Here is a 23,047-nt window from a genome sequence, read left to right as displayed (position 1 = left end):
AATATTATAAATGCGAAAGTGTGTCTGTCTGTCTGTCTGCTACGTTTTCACGGAGTTAGCTTACATCCCAAAGATCGACAAAGGCTGCTTTTTATCACGTAATATCCCAAGAGAATAAAAAAAACTAAATCCACGCAGACAAAGTTCCCCTAGTCATAATATAAATGTTTAAATTCAGACTATAAGGTACAAAAAACTTTATAAAATTATTAATGTATATTCAATCTCAAACAGGTTGAAATAATCCTTGAACTTTTAACCACAAAACATGTCTTAATATATACTCAGAATGTCAATAGTAGATATCATCTAAGTATGTGACATTGAGTGGTTTTGCATCACACCTTATGTTATTTACCTCTGTTGTTTAGCATTAAAGTGCATGACACAGGCCTACTCGCAAATTCAAATTTAATTTGGTTTTTCGCAATTTGTATATTAATATGACAAAGTAGGCTTATGACATTCTAATAGCGCCAGCCAATGGCAGTACCATCTCCACAGGATTATATAAAAATCTTTTCTTGAATGTGTTCAGTTTAAAAAATTCAATTACACCTGATGGAAAGTGATGATGTGGCCTAAGATGGAGATGCGTTTGCCTAGAAAATGCCTATTCACTCTTGTTTTAAAGATATTCGGATTGTAATTGGTAGGAAACATATCGCAGAAGAGTATTCCAAACCTTAGCCATGAGTATGAGGAATGATGACTCAAAACGTTTCGTGCGTGTAAATGGAATGTCGACGACATTAGGATGGAAACTCGCCCGACGTCTTGAGGTTCGGTGGTAAAATTGTCAAGACGCCACAAGATCGAAAAGTTCCTGTGTACACTCCGAAATATTTCTCTTAAATTATACAGTCTCCGATATATTTCTCTTAAATTATACACTCTCCGATATATTTCTCCTAAATTATACACTCTCCAATATATTTCTCTTAAATTATACATTGTCCGAAATATATTTCCTGAATTATACACTCTCCGAAATATTTCTCCTAAATTATACAGTCTCCTAAATTATATTATTGTTACAGCCCGCAGCCCGCACGGCACGCCCACAAAGATACCCAGCCCAGTAGGCACGCTGTTGCACCGCAGGACACCAGTAAGTGTATTATCTGACTGTAGGAAAAGAAGGATTTTTTTTTCTCTCGTCTGGCTTTACACTGTTATTAGTAGTAGTAGTACTGTATATGTAGTTATTTACAAGTTAGGGAAACTATATGTATAAGTATGGACTTCGTCTGTGCCGGCGCCCGCCGACATACACGCGGCGCCCCTTTAGAGCGCTTCCCAGTCAGGTCCAACACCAATAAACACCAGCAGAACACAATAACCGGCCACTTCTAACAAAAAAAACACTGCAAAAAGGCACAACAGGCGCGCCAGCAAACGCCATCACAGACGAAGTCCCGATTATTTTATGTACATTAATTAGAGCCATCATGCATGGTCGACTAGTCGCCCGGCGACCGTTTTTTTTTAGAATATTAGCCGTGCTAATCATGACTAATACTCCCCTTTCCCCTCCAATTAAGCGTAAAGCTTGTGCCAGGAGTGGGTACGACAATAGTGCAACGGGTGGGGTTTGAACCGCCGACCTTTCGGAATTCAGTCCGCTCCTCAACCGTTGAGCTATCGAGGCTCTAAACGTCGCGTCGGAATGTTATGTCTTTTTTGTAAAAGATTATTATGCTAGAAGAGTTAGAAGGGTTTTTGGTCATAGCCACATATACATAGACTTCACATACCTTTGAGAACATTATGAAGAACTCTCAAGCATGCAGGTTTCCTCACGATGTTTTCCTTCACCATTAAAGCAAGTGATATTTAATTACTTAAAACGCACACAACTCCGAAAAGTTAGAGGTGCGTGCCCGGAATCGAACCCCGACCTCCGATTACGAGGCGGACGTCCTAACCACTACTAGTGACTAGGCTATCACAGCTTTACTAATTTTGTTATAATGAAATGCGATTTGTGTGTTAGTCAAATTAATGTATCTTTGAAAATAGACTAATTACATAACTCAAAATTTAAAAACCCCCGACACAAAAACCTCTATAAGAAAACTAGAAAAGAGCTGATAACTTTCAAACGGCTGAACCGATTATCTTCGATTATAGCTAAGAACACTCTCGATCAAGCCACCTTTCAAACAAAAAAAAAAACTAAATTAGAATCGGTTCATTCGTTTAGGAGCTACGATGCCACAGACAGCTACACAGATACACACGTCAAACTTATAACACCCCTTTTTTTGGGTCGGGGGTTAAGGAATACGAATTCCACAATAATTAACAATCAAAAATGGTAGGTATAGTGGTACCAAACTTTAATAAATTATTTGAATTTTAATTCACAGACAATGTTCTGAAAAAGATTACGCTATTCAGAAGTAATAGGTGTGATTAGCATTTAGAATGTAGGTACATATTGCACTAGAATCTAGATCTTTATAGATTGGTATTAGATTGTACCTACGTCAATCACGATTTCAATTTTATTTATCTATCTGTCGTCACGTTTTTAATCACGCACCTTATCAGTAACATCTGTGATACGATCTTTGTTTATAGATTGCGTCTTTTATCTATCTATTTATCTTTTATCTATCTGGATTAGATATTAAATAGATATAGGTATCTGTCGCAGGGACTCTCAAACGGAAAAAAATGTTGGGCACTTAGCGTTTATTAAAAGGATTTTATTCATAGTTGCTACAAATAAACCTAACAAAAAGAAATTATTTTCTTCTCTTTCTAATTAAAGGTACCTTTGAAAGTTTAGAGTTGCTCAATAGTAACACGTTTGTTAATTAACTGGTCTAGATACGTATCCAAACTCATTTTCACTAGTAAAGGTGCCCACGCACTTGAACTGAACTGACGCGCAGTTCAGTTCGAGTGCGTGGGCACCTTTACACTTTGCTTTTGAATGAGTTTTAACTTTCATCTTCCTACCATCGTACAAGATTATGGTACTTTTTATATATTTTTAGGGTTCCCTAACTCAAAAGGAAAAACGGAAACCTCATAGGATCACTTTGTTGTCTGTCCGTCTGTCGTGTCTGTCAAGAAAACCGATAAGGCACTTCCCGACTCCCGTTGACATAGAATCATGAAAGGCAGGTAGGTAGGTCTTATAGCACAAGTAAAGGAAAAAATTCGAAAACCTCAAAAAATAATTAAAATGTGTTCATGAGTAAATAATAATTAGTATTTTCAATTTTCAACTAAGATTACTTACCAAGTGGGGTACCTATCCTAATATGAAAAGGCTTTACCTGTAGGTATATTCTAAAACAGATTTTTATTTATTTTTATGCAAAATGGTTTTTGATTTATCTATTTTAAATTTTTTATTATTTGTTGTTGTAGCGGCAATGGAAATTACATACACACTGAAAATTTCTACTGTCTGCTTATACGGTTCATGAGTTACAAGCCCGCTGACAGACAGACAGCGAAGGCTACTAACACACTATTTCCCTAACAGTTCATGAGCCTGCTGACAGACAGACGGACGGACAGCGAAGGCTTATAAATCACACTATTTCCTTATCATGACTCGGAAAGAATGCACGCGCTTGCGTTTACTTTTATCGAAATATGTGTACATGTACATAGTTGAATTCTGAGTATTATAGGTCACGATTAGAATTCAATGGTCGTGAGCGTTTTTGGTTACGGAACGTGTTAGTAACCAACTGAAATCTGAATACCTTCGGAGTGATTCACCTACCTTTTATAGATGCTTTCTGGTGTCTTACTTACCTGCATACATATGTATTCAAAATGTTGTGTGGGGATTTATAAAAATTAAGCACTTTTTTAAAATCTGACTAGCGCCCCGTCCCTATTTTGTCCGAGTTGAATACCATAATATTTTATGTTCATATAAATATATACAAGTGTAAATTAAAAATTTTCAACACCCCCGACAAATCGTTTTCAAATAAATAATTATGTATATCTAGGCAACGTCCATCTTGACAGCTTGACATTTGTCAATTGACACTTGAATATTTCTACAAGAAAACTAGAAAATAGCTGATAACTTTTAAACGGCTGAACCAATTTTTTTGGATTATAGCTAAGAACACTCTCGATCAAGCCACCTTTCAAACAAAAAAAAGTAAATTAAAATCGGTTCATTCGTTTAGGCGCTACGATGCCACAGACAGATACACAGATACACGGATACACAGATACACAGATACACAGACACACAGATACACACGTCAAACTTATAACACCCCTCTTTTTGGGTCGGGGGTTAAAAAGGAAAAGCTAACTGACTGACTGACTGTATATATAAAAGGAAAAGCTGACTGACCAACGTACAGCTTTTAACAACTGGACGGATCGGACTCTTTGGCATGCATGTAACTGACGTAGACATCCGAGAAAGGATTTTTGAAAATTCAACTTCTAAGGGGATAAAGTTGGGGTTTGAATTTTTTGAGACTTTTCAAATATCCCAACTCCTCAACTCTGATGCTGTAAGGAATTGCATTCCTAAATTATGGTGATCCCGCGGGATTTTTAAAGAATTATCCGTTTAAATGTTTTTACGAAAGGTACAGGGACACCTTGCATCCCGCGGACGGGATACTACGGATAGGCTACTTTTTGTCCTGGAAAATAAAAAATCTAAATCCACGCGGGCGAAGTCGCGGGCATTATCTAGTATCACACTAATATTATAAAGGAGAAAGTTTGTATGTGTGTGTGTGTGTATGTTTGTTACTCCTTCACGCAAAAACTACTAGACGGTTTGGGCTGAAATTTAGAATGGAGATAGATTATACCCTGGATTAGCACATAGGCTACTTTTTATTCCGGAAAATCAAAGAGTTCCCACGGGAATTTTAAAAAACCTACATCTACGCGAACGAAGTTGCGGGCTACAGCTAGTAATTAAATAAAAACCTAACCATTCATATCTTCGCAAGAACAGGGTCACAGCTTCCTCTCAGTTAGAATGTAGATAAAAACCGGTGAAGTGCGAGTCAGACTCGCGCACCGAGGGTTCCGTACTCGGGTATTTTTTCCGACATTTTGCACAATAAATCAAAAACTGTTATACACATAAAAATAAACAAAAATCTGTTTTAGAATGTAACAGAAATCTGTTTTAGAATGTACAGGTAAAGCTCTTTGAAAAATTGAAATACAAATTATAACTACTTTGAAAAATGAAAATAGAAATTATTTGTTCAACACATTTTAATTTTTTTTTGTGATTTAATCATAAATTCATGGTTTTCGGAGTTTTTCGTTTACTTGTGCCTCGGAAATCGGAATACATTATAGTACACTTGTACTATAAGACCTATCTACCTACTGAACTTCATGATTTAAGGTCAACGAGAAGTACCCTATAGGTTTTCTTCACAGATACGACAAATGGACAGACAAATAGACAGACAGACAATGGTTCTATAAGGTTTCCGTTTTTCCTTTTGAGGTACGGAACCCTAAAAATGAATTAAAAAACTAATTATGCAAGCATTTGTATGTTTTATGTTTTAGAGTGGAACAGAGCAATCTCACTTTTACTGATTTTTCCGTATGAGTACCTACCTACCTAGTTTGTATGCAATGATATATAGTATTTAACTTTTTAATCTAAGAGTGCTAAATAATTGTATGTTCAAGAGATTTTATTACCTAATTTCCTTAGTTTACGGTCTCATTCGTATGGTAATTATTTAAACTAGGGTATAATAATTAAAAAACTAAAAACTATTAGCTTATTAAAAATTATTAGCTTATAGTCCCGAATAAAAGTACATTTTTTATTACTATTTAATTTATTAAAATTATAAATATAAGAAATAGCTTTAGACTACAGTACCCAGCACTCGCAACTCTAGCAAATTACACTAGTTTACAAAAAAAAAATTTTTCCTGCTCATGAAATGAAACATATATTATTTATGTCGGCTATGGACGGTAGTTAAAAAAATATTTTTTTATTTTTCGTAACACGTCAAAATTATGAGATATGAATGTCTTTATTTTTTGTCTACCTGCAATTGTTAACATATATTATTCTATTTTGTAAACAACTGTATGATTCAAAAATGGTATTTTTTATATAAAACCGTCATTTATAGTGTGTAAGCTATATTGAAATTGAATTTGTTGTGTTTATGGTGAAATTATTCAGTTAAATCGTGGTTTTCCTATAAGAAAACCTTCGAGAGAAGTCTATCTACAGTATTTTGATTTCTGGTGTCAAATCTTGATACAAAAAACTGGTTCCTTGTATGATTTGCATTAACTATAGATTGGTTTTCAGCTCCCGATATTCAGGTAAAAATAGATCACTGAAATTAGGTGAACTAATGGTATGGGGAGAGTTAAATAACCATGAAACTGAATGTTACTTTTTTGTTAATAAAAAATTCAGGTTTTAATACAAAAAATAAAAATAGTATAATATATGCAGACGTTCCATCAGTAACTAGGCTGAGCCTTCATTCAGAAGTTTTACCAGCCTTATAACCGATGTTGAAAAAGGTAATAATGGAAAAACCGAGGTTCAAACTGAAACTTTTTCAAAAGTATCATTTAAAATTTTTAGGCAGTAAAAAGTAATAAATTACACAGAGATTACTGAAAGTTCATTACAAAATTACTAACACAGGGGTGTGAATATGTCATTAAAAATCAATTTTTTGCATTGCCATTTAGATTTTTCCCAGAAAATCTTGGTGGTATAAATGATGAACACAGTGAGCGATTTCGCCAAGATTTAAAATCATTTGGGCAAAATTATCAAGATTGTTGGGATCAAAATATGCTACTGTGACTATTCTTTGTCTGCTGTGAGAGACACGATGAAAATATTTAGGAAAAAGAACCAAAATTACTCATTTTTACATGCCTTTTCTTTATTTGGACATAGTTTTTTGTCAAAAAATTCTTGGTAAATATTTCAAAAACCTGACGTGCTGGATTTTTTTAAATATTTTTTCCTAGATGTAGAGGCGATAAGTAACGTAAATATATATGTTTTATTTCATGAGCAAAAACCTTGTAAACTAGTGTTATTATATCACAAATATCGCGAGGAAACCTATAGGTATGACTGCGAGTTTTCCTTAATGAAAGGAAAATGTGACTGACTGACTGATCAATCAAACCACAGCTCAAACTACTCGACAGGCCGGGCTAAAATTTAAAGCTATTATGACGTAGACATCCGATAAGAAAGGATTTTTGAAATTTAATCCCTAAGGGGGTAAAATAGGGTTTAAGATTTGTGTAGTCCACGCGAACGAAATCGCGGGCATACGACATCATTACTTTAATAACTAAGCATGACAAACAATTAAAAAAGTTGAGATCAAAATGCGTGTAATTTCAAAAATATGCAAAAAAAATCTCATACTGTTTTTACTACTTTTTACCGTACTAGAAATTTTATAGTATTTTTATGAGCATCATTTCTATCCATATAAAAGTTAAAACTGTATTAATAAATCGTAAGTATAGACGTAAAAGGTTAATAATAAACTCATCACGGTCGAATGGACTCCTACGAGTAGCTAGATACCATTTAGTTAGTCGTAAAATCTTTTAATATAGATTTATGGTTCTTTTTACTGCCTATCTTGACTGTATTCGGTTCTATGTCTATGAATAAACCACCTGTCTGTTGTTTTATAGGTTTTTTTTGCCGCATTTTCACCATAGTTGGGGTTTTAGGGTTCCGTACCTCAAAAGGAAAAACGGAACCCTTATAGGATCACTTTATTGTCTGTCTGTCTGTCTCTGTCTGTCAGCCCGTCTGTTCGTCCGTCGTGTCTGTCAAGAAAACCTATAGGGTAGGTACTTCCCGTTGACCTAGAATCATGAAAGACAGATAGGTTGTATAGCACCAGTAAAGGAAAAACCGGCCAAGTGCGAGTCGGACTCGCGCACCGAGAGTTCCGTACTTGGGTATTTTTTCGACATTTTGTACGATAATTCAAAAACTACTATGGATAACCCTCGGTGCGCGAGTCTGACTCTGGCCAGTTTTTATGATTATGACAAAGACATCCCGATAGTTGTAATGACCATCGACTAGCGTTAGCCCGCGGCTTTGTCTGCGTGATACAATAATTTAAAGCTTTTTTTAGGGCTCCGTACCTCAAAAGGAAAAAGGAACCCTTATAGGATCACTTTGCTGTCTATCTGTCCGTCTTAAAATCCGAAAACCGTGAATTTGTGGTTGCATCACAAAAAAAAATGTATTTATGAAGAAATACATAGTATTTTCAAAGTAAGAACCAATTATACCAAATTATGTATGGGGTATCTTATGTAAGAGCTTTACCTGTACCTTTTAAAACAGATTTTGAGAAATTTCGGAAAAATACCCGAGTACGGAACCTTCGGTGCGCGAGTCTGACTCGTACATGGCCGGTTTTTATAGCTTTTTTGCCGCATTTTCACCATTTCGTGTCACCAATCAATTACAAGCATGTTTTAAATAAATCGAAATTCAATTCGAAAATATTTTCAAAAAAGATTCAATATTCAATTCGGGAACATAACTTTCAAACGGCTGAACCGAATTTCTTGGATTATAGCTAAGAACACTCTCGATCGAGCAAAAAAAAACTAAATTAAAATCGGTTCATTAGTTTAGGAGCTACGATGCCACAGACAGATACACAGATACACATGTCAAACTTATAACACCTCTCTTTTTGGGTCGGGGGTTAGAAATAATCATTCGCAGTTTTAGATGACTCCTACAGTTCTCAACATGTGTAACGAATTACAATAAAATCGGGAAATCTCCACCTGCCGTACAATTTTCTACCCTATGTCCCTGTAAATAGGGAGCACATGCCTTACACTGGTGGTGAAGATAATTTTAGTTAGCACCGTCATACTAAATGCTTGCCATTTAGTCCTTTAGTCTCATTTATAACTGACGACTAAATATTACCCGACTGCACCAGAAGGAGGGTAATGTTTTTAGGGTGTATATGTATGTATACTTATGTAATGACCTAGTCCTAATGGTTAAGACGGGAAGGGTCCTCCTAATTGGGAGGTCGGAGGTTCGATCCTCTAACTTTTCGGAGTTCCGTGCGTTTTAAGCAATTGAATATATTTGAATTGAATATTGCGCTTTGACGGTGAAGGAAAACATCGTGAGAGACTTCTCTATATTATTCTGACCACGAGATCAAAGGCGTCCGATTACTGTACTGTTAGCTTTACAAAGATTAGCCAATGTCAAGTTTGTAGTTATTTACAAGTTAGGGAAACTATACAAGTGTGGACTTCGTCTGTGCCGGCGCTCGCCGACACACGCACGGCACCCCCCTTTGAGCGCTTCCCAGTCAGTTCCACCACCAAAAACACCAGTAAAACACAAAACCCGGCCACTTTTAACAAAAAAAAAAAACGCCAAAAAGGCAGAGCACGCGTGCCAGCAAACGCCAACACAGATGAAGTCGTGTCTTTTCTTATGCTTTGGTAAAGACTTTATTTATGTTGCGGCTACATTAAGGTTAACATCAATGCCTAACAATGCCATAATGATCGCGATAATCAACGCGTTAAAACTGAGTGGCCTCACTTGAACGGTTAACGTCTAATGCAAATTGAATTGGCGTTAAATCATCTAACGCCAAACGGCATTGTGAACGCCGTTGTACGTTGATCGTGGCTGCATCTACGTTTGACGGGAAACGCCGTGTGAACATCGCGTTGTTGGCCGTTAATGTGACATTAGAGTTGAGACAGATTGATAAAATGGATACGATATGTCTGTTGGTATAAATTGGACTAACTTTAATTGCGGCTAACTAGGAAGTGCTCCGGATTGATTTAGTGGTGTCAAATGACGATTAATGCTTGATGTAATGGCCGTGTAGTAACTTGTAATACAATGTAGGCAGGCAACTGAATATTCAAGAAATAGATATAGGTACTTACTTCATTTCGATAAATGTTTATTCTAACCATTTGCTTTTAAAACATAAATTCATAAAATGATGAATAAAAATATTTTTTCTCCATACGTTTTTTAATTTTTATTGGAACTCCTAACAAAACATCAAGGCTTCGACGTCACTGGCAGGGGTTAAAGCACTGGTAGCCTTTGGGGTACCCCTATTTTTTAACCCCCGACCCAAAAAAAGGGGTGTTATAAGTTTGACGTGTGTATCTGTGTATCTGTCTGTGGCATCGTAGCTCCTAAACGAATGAACCGATTTTAATTTAGTTTTTTTTTTTTTGTTTGAAAGGTGGCTTGATCGAGAGTGTCTTTAGCTATAATCCAAGAAAATCGGTTCAACCGTTTGAAAGTCATCAGCTCTTTTCTAGTTACTGTAACCTTCACTTGTCGGGGGTGTTATAATTTTTTTAATTTACATTTGTTAGTACTAAGTAAGTCACGGACATGTCCCATGCATAATACCTACTCATAAATAATAAGCTTCTACTCAGAAATATACATATTAACTTCAACCTGGGAACAATGTGCATTAGGCTTCACGCCATAGAATAAATTTGTCATCTACCCTCAATTTTTCAAGCTAATACTGACTTTGGGTAGTAACAAATAGAGTTCAAAATCTATTTCTACGTGTAACGACTGTCAATTCGAATCTGGTATGCATGTTAAGAGGGCTCTCTCCGTCACTCGTTTCATACAATCGTAGTTCCAATTTCATTTAAATATTAAGCAACCAAAGTTCATGAAATTTTGCAGACATATTCTAAAAACTAATATCTATGTCTGTGGTTTTCCAGATTTCTGTTAAAATATTCGGTTTCAAAGTTACGCGGTCTTAAAAATTTTCATACAAATCTTTGAGCCCCTGTAATTTTAAAACTACATATTTTTAGAAAAATCTAAAATACCACAGACACAGATATTAGTTTCTAGAATATGTCTGCAAAATTTCATGGACTTTGGTTGCTTAATATTCAAATGAAATTGGAACTACGTTTGTATGAAACGAGTGACGGAGAGAGCCCTCTTAACGCATTAAGCTGTAACGTGTTGTATGTTAATGGTAACCGGTGAATGTTAAGAAATCGCTTGGCGCCATTAGAATGGGACGACCATTTTGTTTTCAAGGATAATCTTCTTCCTGCGTCGTTCCCTCAATTTTGAGGATCGTGGCTCCCTTTAGGTATAATCTTTGCTATTATGTTCCTCCATTGCTCTCTAGTTCTTGCCGCGTGGATTGCATTGTAGATACGTGTGTCTGTGTGTCATCCGCTTTTATTTGGTCTGACCAACGTCTCGGGCTACGTCCGCGGGGTCTCTTTCCTTTGATCCGTTTTTCCTTTTGAGGTACGCAACCCTAGTAAGAAACACTTATAGAATCACTTTGTTGTCTGTCCGACTGTCGTGTCTTCAAGAAAACCAATAGGGTACTTCCCGTTGTAAGAACAGGAAATAACCCTGTAGGTTTTCTTGACAGACACGACAGATAGTTATCGAAGTGATCCTATAAGAGTTCCTTTTTTCCTTTTGAGGTACGGAACCCTAAATTAGTCAAATAGCTTATTCTTGAAAACCAGTAAGTACCCAACAATACAAGTTGAGTCACAACTCACAAGATCATTGCCCCGGGGCCCCGACTCCCGCGCATTTAATATGGTGGTTAGGGGAAAGGTTTACCATGATTCATAGAAATCATAATCTTCCCAGAGTGTAAGCACCATAACTAACTATAGACGTATAAAATCCATCTTACCTTATTACTCTTATTAGATACTAGCTGATGCCCGCGACTTCGTCCGCGTGTTAGGTTTCCCGAAATCCCGTGGGAACTCTTTAATTTTCCGGGATAAAAAGTAGCCTATGTGCCAATTCAGGGTATATTCTATGTCCATTCTAAGTTTCAGCCCAATCCGTCCAGTAGTTTTTGCGTGAAGGAGTAACAAACATACACACACACACACACACACACATACAAACTTTCTCCTTTATAATATTAGTGTGATGCATCTATGCACATCTATGCAATGTACGCTTTAGGGCGCCTTCTTTGCCGCAAAGTGCCGCGCTGCTTTGTAAATTCATATAAATAAAAACCGGCCAAGTGCGAGTCTATTTGAATAAATGATTTTGAATTTGATTTTGAAGTGCGAGTCGGACTCGCGTACCGAGGGTTCCGTACTACGAAGTGAAACGGTAATGAGTAATTTTGTTAACGAACCGCAAATCTAACTTTGTTCGTAGAGGTTTATTGTTAATATCGATAAACTATGATAGTAAAGAGTTAGTTTTATTTGAAGGCGCCCTTATACTAGTTATAGTTATAGGCAGTTTTCCTTAGGCTTCGTTAACACGAGAGTTTTTTTGAAACGTCCGTTAAAAAAGCGTCCAAATGTATTCGCAATTATATCGTGTAAATGAACGCTTAGACTGATTTTTCAATCGTCAAATAACTTTTATCTAAGGAATAGAGGTTTTGAGATCTGTCAATATGTCAAATTAATTCATGAGTTAAAGTTTATCCGGACTTCGTCCGTGTTAGCGTTTGCTGGCGCGCGTGCTCTGCCTTTTTGGAGTGTTTTTTTTATTAAATGTGGCCGGGTTTTTTGTTTTACTGGTCTTCTTTCTTTCTTTCTTCTCTCTGAGCTGGTTTACAACTTGTAAATAACTACAAACTTGACATTGGCTAATCTTTGTAAAGCCAGACGAGAGAGAAAAAAAAAGTTTATCGCAAAATCAGCTGTCAAAAGATAAACAGATCGCAGAAATCTTATCCCGTGGTCACCCTACTAAAGGATGTCTTCCGCCAGATATTTCACGTCTCATGATTGTTTATGCCACGATAAACTAACTATGTTTATAATTTATGGCCTGTTATTATAGATGATTCAATTATACTTCTATGGTTTGGGAGGAAGCTGTGTTTATGGTTATAGGTGCTAGAGTGACATAGCTGACACATTACATAACACTTGTTTTGAGTTACAATAGGCATAAATTATGAACAGTATGGAGATTTGCTTTTAATATGGGAGCTCAGAAGCTGTCATAGCCTTATAGTTAGTTAACCTCAAATTTACGGTTTTCGGATTTATTCCTTTCTTTGTGCTAATAAGACCCACCTACCTACTACGTGATTCTAGATCAACGGGAAATACCCTATAGGTTTTCTTGACAGACACGACAGACGGACAACAAAGTGGTTCTATAAGGGTTCCGTTTTTCCTTTTGAGGTACGGAACCCAAAAAACATTCGTTTGCAAGTCCGACTCGCAATGGACCAGTTTTCATCAAACGCGTATTGAAATGTGGAAATAAATCCAGTTATGTGCTCATTTTAAGGCCAATGCCACCGATCTTAAAATACTCTACCAATTTCCAAGAGCCGAGGTTTTGGGAGTGTTATATCGCTAATCTCTTTGAAAATTGAATTCCCAACTCATTGGGCACGTTCAATTAAGTTAATTTTTAACCCCCGACCCAAAAAGAGGGGTGTTATAAGTTTGACGTGTGTATCTGTCTGTGGCATCGTAGCTCCTAAACTAATGAACCGATTTCAATTAAGTTTGTTTTTGGTTGTAAGGTGACTTGATCGAGAGTGTTCTTAGCTATAATCCAAGAAAATCGGTTCAGCCGTTTGAAAGTCATCAGCTCTTTTCTAGTTACTGTAACCTTTACTTGTCGGGGGTGTTATAAATTTTTAATTTACACGTTTTCATTAGGTACTTAATTCGCTTTCTTGTTGGCCTCTCTGTTTTTTAGTTTGTTTGTTTGTTTGTCTTTTTTGCAATCGATTTTAAACTAACTACGATAACTGAAATCTTAGACATAGATCGAAACGGGATGACAATGCAATAATAAACTAGCTTTCTTGTATCTCTGTTTGTTTGTTTCTTTGTTCGGGGCAACTCTTGCAATCGATTTTAAACTAACTTACCGCGAAGCTAGAGACTTAAAATTTTAAATATTTATAGCTTATAGTAAATAGAGAACAAAAAGAGAAATGTATAAATAAAAAATGTGTTGTGTGTGTTGTATGCGGTAATGTGTATTTAAAAGAGAAATATGTTAATTAACAAGACTAAAAAGCAAAAAATAATTGTGTGCACGTGTTTAAAACGAACGTAAAAAGTATAAAATAATAATAATATGTAGTTAGTAAGGAGAACACTTGTAAGATTTAAAACGAAAAAACGTGGTTGGTATTCATGCAATTTTATACCAAAAAAATCAAAAAGTTCCCACTTGAAATAAAAATATCCACGCAGACGAAGTCGCGGGCCACAATATGTAAAAAAAATGGCATTCATTTGTAATAGGTACCTACTTGCTCGACTATTTATAACAAAGTGAGCCAAATAAAATGTCTGTTTATCCTATAAAACTGTCTTATTGCACTAAAAATATCACAGTTTCTAAAATGCAGGGTTGTTTGGTAGGGTTGTCGACGGCGAAATAGGTCAATGCACATTTCTTTTACCCGACTAGGGCAAAGCCAAAAGGAAGGGTTATGATTTTAGTATGTGTGTATGTACTGTATTTATGTGCGTTCCACCGTAGCCCTAAACTACTGAGCCGATTTTGATGAATGAGGTGTCAATCGATTCGTTATTATGGTCCGGGGGATATGGGCTACATTTTATTCGAAAAATAGACCTACATTAAATTACATCCAATAAAAGTGGGGGTCTCCAAATTTTTTTTTAATATTAAAAAATCAAATAATATATTCCAGGGTGAGACATAGTTAAAATTTTCAAAAAGTTCTAATCAGTACATATTATTTGGACGTCGGTAAACGGTAAATATGTGCGTATTTTTTAATTTAACATCCTGATTGTATACTGTAATTTACCTTAAAGGCATTTATTTATTTACTTTCTCTAGAAACAAGACAAAATAAAACGGGCGATTGGCAACCCTAGTAGTTACTGATGCCAAAACAATAAAAGTAATTTGGAAACACTCCAAAATAAGTAATAGGTGTTACTGTACGTGGCGCATTATCGATTTTCCGTGTTCTAAAAGTAGGTATCGACCATCGATTCTTAAAAGAATCGTCTAGTTGTGAATTTTAATACAGACTACGGAACCCTAAAAACGATAACGGTTTTCTGCCCGTAAATGTAGTCCAATTTTAAGTAATAATTTATAGAATTTTTTTTTTTTAAAGAATATTTAGCCATGCTGATCATGACTAATACTCCCCTTTCCCCTCCAATTAAGCGTAAAGCTTGTGCCTGGAGTGGGTACGACAATAGTGAAACGGGTCGGGTTTGAACCGCCGACCTTTCGGAATTCAGTCCGCTCCTCAAATATTGTAGATAGATAATGAAAAATTACTATGCTCGGACATTTTAACTATTAAACCAATATTGCTTAGGTATGTTAAAAGTTACTAGCGTCTAAATATCCATATTTTTGACCTAAAAACTTGAGTTTTTTTTTAAATTTAACTAAATTAAAATATTAAAAAAAAAAAAAATGTATGAGCAGGTTCGAATACTACCGGTCCCGCTTTAAAAAATATTTTGAAAATAGCCCGCGACTTCATCCGCGTGGATTTACGTTTTTCAAAATCCCGCGGGAACTCTTTGATTTTCCGGGATAAAAAGTAGCCTATGTGTTAATCCAGGGTATAATCTATCTCCATTCCCAGCCAAATCCGTCCAGTAGTTTTTGCGTAATTGAGTTACAAACATTCAAACATCCACACTTTCACATTTATAATATTAATTGGGATATAGTAGGATTAGGATTCCCTTGAGTGTGGGTAAAACTAAACACTATCATAAAAAGTCTAAAAAACGGAAAAATATTCATCTGTTGCTATGTACCGACGTAATACGTATGCAGTAGTTAACTTAGTCAAGTACATAATATTATTTACAATCCAACAATGACTTCTCAGAATAGCAAATAAGTAATTATCCCTAATTGTAAGCCTTACATATTATTTATTCCATACTTGTCAGAACAAAATGGGGTCATTTTAAACGGCACACGCCCTTGTATAAAGCTAGTAGAGACATGGAAGATATTTAAACCTTGTATATTAGTCACAGAAAGGACAAGACAAAAATCAAGGAAAAGACTAATATAAATCTAGATCAATTTTATTTTGACTAGTAGTCATCATCCCTATTTTTAACCCCCGACCCAAAAAGAGGGGTGTTATAAGTTTGACGTGTGTATCTGTGTATCTGTCTGTGGGACCGTAGCGCCTAAACTATTGAACCAATTTTAATTTAGTTTTTTTTGTTTGAAAGGTGGCTTGATCTAGAGTGTTCTTAGCTATAATCCAAGAAAATCGGTTCAGCCGTTTGAAAGTTATCAGCTCTTTTCTAGTTACTGTAACCTTCACTTGTCGGGGGTGTTATAAATTTTTAATTTACACTTGTTATTAAAGTGGTCAGTATAACAGTGGTCACTTAAGTACTAAATAATAAGTATTATGAAATCATCTTTTAGCTGTCTGCAGTCTGAGACAGATTGCAAATTGGTACAGAAACTATTTTAACAGGGCTCTCTCCGTCACTCGCTTCATGCAATCGTAGTTCCAATTTCATTTGAATATTAAGCAACCAAAGTCCATGAAATTTTGCAGACATATTCTAGAAACTAATATCTGTGTCTGTGGTGTTTTAGATTTTTCTAAAAATATGTAGTTTTAAAATTACAGGGGCTCAAAGATTTGTATGAAAATTTTTAAGACCGCGTAACTTTGAAACCGAATATTTTAACACAATTCTGGAAAACCACAGACATAGATATTAGTTTCTAGAATATGTCTGCAAAATTTCATGGACTTTGGTTGCTTAATATTGAAATGAAATTGGAACTACGTTTGTATGAAGCGAGTGACGGAGAGACCCCTCTTAACTATAATGATCTATCATCTAGAATCTAGATTCTAGTCCAGCAACAAATGTGCAATATAACAACTCAACAAAGTGCACAATAAAAACTCTTTAGTGACACGAATCAAAATCACTTTCACAATCTAAACTCCTATTAGATTCACTTTCTCAATCAAATAAGGTATTCTATTCTTTTTTATACAAAAAACTATAAGGTCTTAGACGGTTGTTTTAACCATAAATTCATTTTATTGAATCGTACCATAAACCAACGCGGCTTTTATCTTTGAAGGGGAGGCGTTATAGGCAAGCTAAGGTTTGCCAAAGTACTGGATCACTTTGTCAAAAAAATATAGAGTAGCTATCTAAGTAAGCATCTCGTCGTTCTATTTTTAAGCTTGTACGCAATAGTTCACAATTTCTCTGCAATTGAATATTCGCTATCGCAGCCCGTCGCGCCATTCTCGTCATCTCAACCCATCGCCGACCCACTACTAAGCACGGATTTCGTCTCAGAGTGAGTGTTTAGGCCACAGCCACACTGGCTAAGTGCGATTTCGCAGAATTCACATACCTTAGAAAACATTGTGGAAATCTCTCAGGCATGCAGATTGCCTCACGATGTTTTCGTTCGACTTAAAATCGATATTTAATACTTTAAAATGCACATATGAACTCCGAAAACTTATACTAAATACGATATCTTGTCTTCAGCGTGCTACTTAATGGCCCGTACCTACAACAGGTGGAAAGGTGTGGCCATAGCTGTTTCATTATGACGTCATAATTTAATTATTGTCAATCTAAAATTAAACTCTACTAGAAATAGGATAAGGTACAAAGTCTATTGTACTATAAATAAATAGGAGCGTTCGAGCGAAGCTTCGCAATTTGAAAATGGAATTTGCCACTTGACATTTTAAATTGCGTTCAGGAACGCTATTATGAAAGCATAGGCAATCGATTTATAGTAAAGACAATAATAGAATATTTTTTTTTTTCATTATTAACTATCTTTGGCATGAAGAGTTCTAAATATGTTCATAATTTTTTGCAGTAGTAATATTTACCCGACTGCGGCAAAGCCAAAGGAAGGGTTATGGTTTTAGCAGTCTATGTATGTATGTACATACTATGTACCTATGTATGTTTGTATCCAGATTCTGTGTGTTCCACCATAGTGCCTAAACTACTGGACCGATTTTGATGAATGAGGAGTTAATTGATTCGTTGTAAAGGTCCAGGTGACATAGGCTATATTTTATACGAAAAAAATGGACCTAACGGATCAAACGACCCATCAAAAAAGTGGGGGTCCCCAAAATGTTTTTTTTGCTATTGTATCGAGTGGGATGTCAAATGAAAGAGGAGAAAATTCTGAGTTCATGAATATAAATGTAGGTACCATAAAATATACCAAGCGACAGAAAAACAATTTCACTATAATATTTCAGCGTTTACTAAGACGCTCGCAGTCGGGTTTTAGTTTTGAACTATATCTTGTTGTCTTCTAGATCAAGCAGTTCTGTTGTCTATGGTACATACAGCGATGACTGTATGATAGCATTTGTAGCGTCGCGTCGCTCCGGAAGCCTCCACCGTGACGTGACGGCGCAGATTAGCCACTTTCCAACGTTTTATGACTATTTTATAGTGTACTGTAACAGTACTACGAGTGTCTTCTAGATCAAGCAGTCTATCGATGATACTACTTTTCATTCAGACATCCACACTTATTAATATTATAAATGCGGAAGTTTGTCTGTCTGTCAGTCTGTCTGTCTTCCTGTCTGTCTGTCTGCTACATTTTTACGGCCCAACAGTTTGATCGATTCTGACGAAATTTGGTACAGAGTTAGCTTATATCCCAGGGACGGACATAGGCTGCTTTTTATCCCGGAAAATCAAAGAGTTCTCACGGGCTTCCTAAAGACCCATCCGCTCAACCGATTGTATGAAAGGTACCGAGGTAGCTTGCGTCAATGTTATTGACATAGACAACTTATTATCCCGGAAAACCAAACGGTTCCCACGGGATCTTCAAAAACCTACATCCGTGCGGACGAAGTCGCGGGCATCCTCTAGTAATATTATAATGCAACAAAATACTTCTTACTTATAAATATATCTTACATCTTAATTTTTTTAACCTTAGAATATACCTACCTTAATAATATACTAATTATTAGTGAACCGAGTGTCAAATAAATATTGTATATCGGCATATTGTTAATGCGAATTAGGTACACACGATACAGGATTACCTACCTAGTTTGAGTACCACCAGGCACAGAAAAATTATGTGGTAGGTATAGGATATCATTTGTGACCGAATATATTAAAAAAATACGAGCCTAGATTAAGGTGTACCGAATCTAATGAGACCAATATTGTCTAATTTTGTAAACGTTTGGGGGTGTAAAAACATCACCCGAAACAATATTTCAAGAATAAATTGTAGGCAAATGAACTTATAAATTGTCTCAATCGCACTAAATGGACTAGGCAGCAAAGCGGTGTGAAACAGATAGCATTTTTGGAAATACCTACTCGCGCAGCATTTTGTCACTAGATAGTCCTAATGTATCATGTTTATGGCATATGAGTATAGAGTTATAGGCCTACAGGCTTGTAAGGTGTAGACACAACACGGACGCACGCTCCGACGCGCACGCCGCAAGTGTATCCTGTATGTGGCTCAAGTTATGACCATATAGCGATGATTATATCTATGTATCTATATTTCTATCTATCAACACGATACATGGTCGCTATCTTATGGACCTCAAGAAAGCTCAGAGTCACGCGAGTCACCCAAAGATACCTATGTCCAACAGTGGACGTCTATCAGTTGATAAGGATGATGACGGTTATCATCATTACTAGCCGATGCCCGCGACTTCGCCCGCGTGGATTTAGGTTTTTCGAAATCCCGTGGGAACTCTTTGATTTTCCGGGATAAAAAGTAGGCTATGTGCTAATTTAGGATATTATCTATCCCCATTCCAAATTTCAGTCAAATCTGTCTAGTAGTTTTTGCGTGAAAGAGTAACAAACACACACACAGACGCACACACACAAACTTTCGCCTTTAAACTTATAATATTCGTGTGATTCTCAACCCATCACCGGCCCACTACTGAGTACGGGTCAAACATTGGCCAAATACGGGACAGAAATACACATATTTTTGAGAACATAATAGAAAATTCTCGAACAAAGTTTTCTCACGATCCGTTCCTTCACTGTTAAAGCAAGTGATATTTCATTGCTTAAAACACACTAAACTAGGACTCCTAGGACCAGACCAGAGTCTGGGACCAAGCCCCCGACCTCCGGAATACAAGGCGTTTTTAACCCCCGACCCAAAAAGAGGGGAGTTATAAGTTTGACGTGTGTATCTGTGTGTCTGTGTATCTGTCTGTGGCATCGTAGCGCCTAAACGAATGAACCGATTTTAATTCACTTTTTTTTGTTTGAAAGGTGGCTTGATCGAGAGTGTTCTTAGCTATAATCCAAAAAAATTGGTGCAGCCGTTTAAGAGTTATCAGCTCTTTTCTAGTTTTCTTGTAGAAAAGAAGGTTAGATAACCGTCAGGTTCATAATATTATGTCAATTGACAAATGTCAAGCTGTCAAGATGGACGTTGCCTACATACATAATTATTTATTTGAAAATGATGTTTTGGAAAACTCAGATACTTTAGGCGCGGAATAGTCCAAGAAAACCGGTTCAGCCGTTTGAAAGTTATCAGGTCTTTTCGGTCTTTTCTAGTTACTGTAACCTTCACTTGTCGGGGGTGTTATAAATTTTTAATTTACACTTGTTATACGTACTATGTATTGAAGTTAGTAGCTTACACCATACGAGAACAAGGCAGGCTATGGTGTTGCGCTCTCACCTGTTGCTGACGTCACTTCCCTTCACCGTCACCCAACAGCCCTTTGTTTAGGGTCCCTTTGTTTGAACTACCTTCGTTAAGTAGGTACCTATGCAATATTGGTAGCTGTTTGAAAAGACAAGCTGAAGTCTATGAAAACAGGTCAAGTGCGAGACGGACTCGCACACGAAGGGTTCCGTATTCCATCTATCCATCTATCAGCCTGTAAGCGTCCACTGCTGGACATGGGCCTTTCCAAGAGCGCGCCACCAAACACGGTCCTCCGCCTTCCTCATCCACCCGCTCCCCGCCACCTTCTTCAGGTCATCGGTCCAGCGGGCTGGAGGTCGTCCCACACTGCGCTTACCGGTTCCGTATTACTTACAAGAAATACCATATTTTTTAACCCCCGACCCAAAAAGAAGGGTGTTATAAGTTTGACATGTGTATCTGTGTGTCTGTGTGTCTGTGTATCTGTCTGTGGCATCGTAGCGCCTAAACGAATGAACCGATTTTAATTTAGTTTTTTTTTTGTTTGAAAGGTGGCTTGATCGAGAGTGTTCTTAGCTATAATCTAAAAAAATTGGTTCAGCCGTTTAAGAGTTATCAGCTCTTTTCTAGTTTTCTTGTAGAAAAGAAGGTTAGATAACCGTTAGGTTCATAATATTATGTCAATAGACAAATGTCAAGCTGTCAAGATGGACGTTGCCTAAATACATAATTATTTATTTGAAAATGATGTTTTCGAAAACTCAAATACTTTGGATGTCGGGGGTGTTATAAATTTTTAATTTACACTTGTTATGATGTAACTACAAATTCACGGTTTTTAACCCCCGACCCAAAAGAGGGGTGTTATAAGTTTGACGTGTGTATCTGTGTATCTGTCTGTGGCATCGTAGCTCCTAAACTAATGAACCGATTTTAATTTAGTTTTTTTTTTGTTTGAAAGGTGGCTTGATCGAGAGTGTTCTTAGCTATAATCCAAGAAAATCGGTTCAGCCGTTTGAAAGTTATCAGCTCTTTTCTAGTTATAGTTAGCCTTCACTTGTCGGGTGTGTTATAAATTTTTAATTTACACTTGTTATCGGATATTTCCTTTACTTGCGTTACTACCTGCCTTACATGATTCTGGGTCAACGGCATGTACCATATAGGTTTTGATTCCCTAGACCGATCTTGACAGACTACGAAGTGATAAAAAAAAGAAATAAAGGAATCCATATAGAAATAAGATTTCCTTTTTTTTGCTTTTGAGGTACGGAACCCGAAAAACGTAGGTAAACAAAATGTAGCACAAAAATTAACAATCTCAGAACAGATTGAAAATAAATTACTTATTATAATTTTATTGTAATATATACACTAACTATGTACATCGCGTAGGTGGATCAAATCACATGCCACGGTGTGATGGTTTTAAAGGCCTGGTAAGACAGAACGCGTGACGAGAACATGTCCACAAATCCCTTTGCTGGAAGTAGTTGTTTAGGAAACTGTATGAAAGCTTTCGCAGTATGTAGTACGCAACGTACTTACGACGCGACGTAATCACTACTACCCAGTACCCATATCATAAATGGGTGTTTTTGTTTGTTGGTTTGTTCTTTAATTTTTGACGTGACAACGTCTTATAATTCGATAGAGCCGGCTGCACGCACGAAAAAACATGACTCAGGCGGCGTTACCTCGCTCTGAGGCGTTCCATGTAAGGCTTGAAGTGCAAGTGAGAGCGCGGAACGAGCGACAAAGAAGTACAATCGGCCTTTGTTGTCACGTTCAACTATCGTCAGTAAACCGACTTTACAGACCAATTTTTTAGCCATCTCATCGTGATATCCACCATAACCATCTAAAATGTTTGCTGAGCAGCTATGCTGTAGTATAAATAACTTTGAAAGAGCAACCGCTTGGTTCTAGCTGATTTTTCTTGGTAGGAAGGGCATTCCGAACCAGTGCAGTGGTATACCTATACTCGTAGATTCACTTGATGTTCTTTTCTATTCTGTTCTTAAGGCATCTTTAGGGATCGCAAAACACGCTAGATTTACTTGCACATGGTAGATAGGTAGGAGGTACTGTACTATAAATCTACACCCTCATTCAGTGTAATGTTTTTAACCCCCGACCCAAAAAGAGGGGTGTTATAAGTTTGACGTGTGTATCTGTGTATCTGTCTGTGGCATCGTAGCGCCTAAACGAATGAACCGATTTTGATTTAGTTTTTTTTTTTTGAAAGGTGGCTTGATCGAGAGTGTTCTTAGCTATAATCCAAAAAAAAAATGGTTCAGCCATTTAAAAGTTATCAGCTCTTTTCTAGTTTTCTTG

General features: G+C 36.6%; 1 protein-coding gene across 2 annotated transcripts in view; it reads left to right on the top strand.

Annotated features, from left to right (window-relative positions):
- Positions 1–23,047, top strand: part of LOC123878044 — a 48,041-nt gene that overhangs the window by 2,162 nt on the left and 22,832 nt on the right. For both annotated transcript variants that reach the window (XR_006798732.1, XM_045925065.1), the window contains exon 2: positions 1,041–1,111. Coding sequence is in view for 1 of the 2 variants with exons in the window: in XM_045925065.1 (XP_045781021.1) it covers positions 1,041–1,111 (71 nt within the window). In the remaining variant the exon portion in view is untranslated. The remainder of the gene's footprint in view (positions 1–1,040; positions 1,112–23,047) is intronic.

Source organism: Maniola jurtina, chromosome 25 (genome assembly GCF_905333055.1).
Source record: "Maniola jurtina chromosome 25, ilManJurt1.1, whole genome shotgun sequence".
NCBI classification, from domain to species: domain Eukaryota; kingdom Metazoa; phylum Arthropoda; class Insecta; order Lepidoptera; family Nymphalidae; genus Maniola; species Maniola jurtina.
The sequence above is the reverse complement of the archived record's forward strand: the minus strand, read 5'-3'. Positions and strand labels throughout refer to the sequence as shown.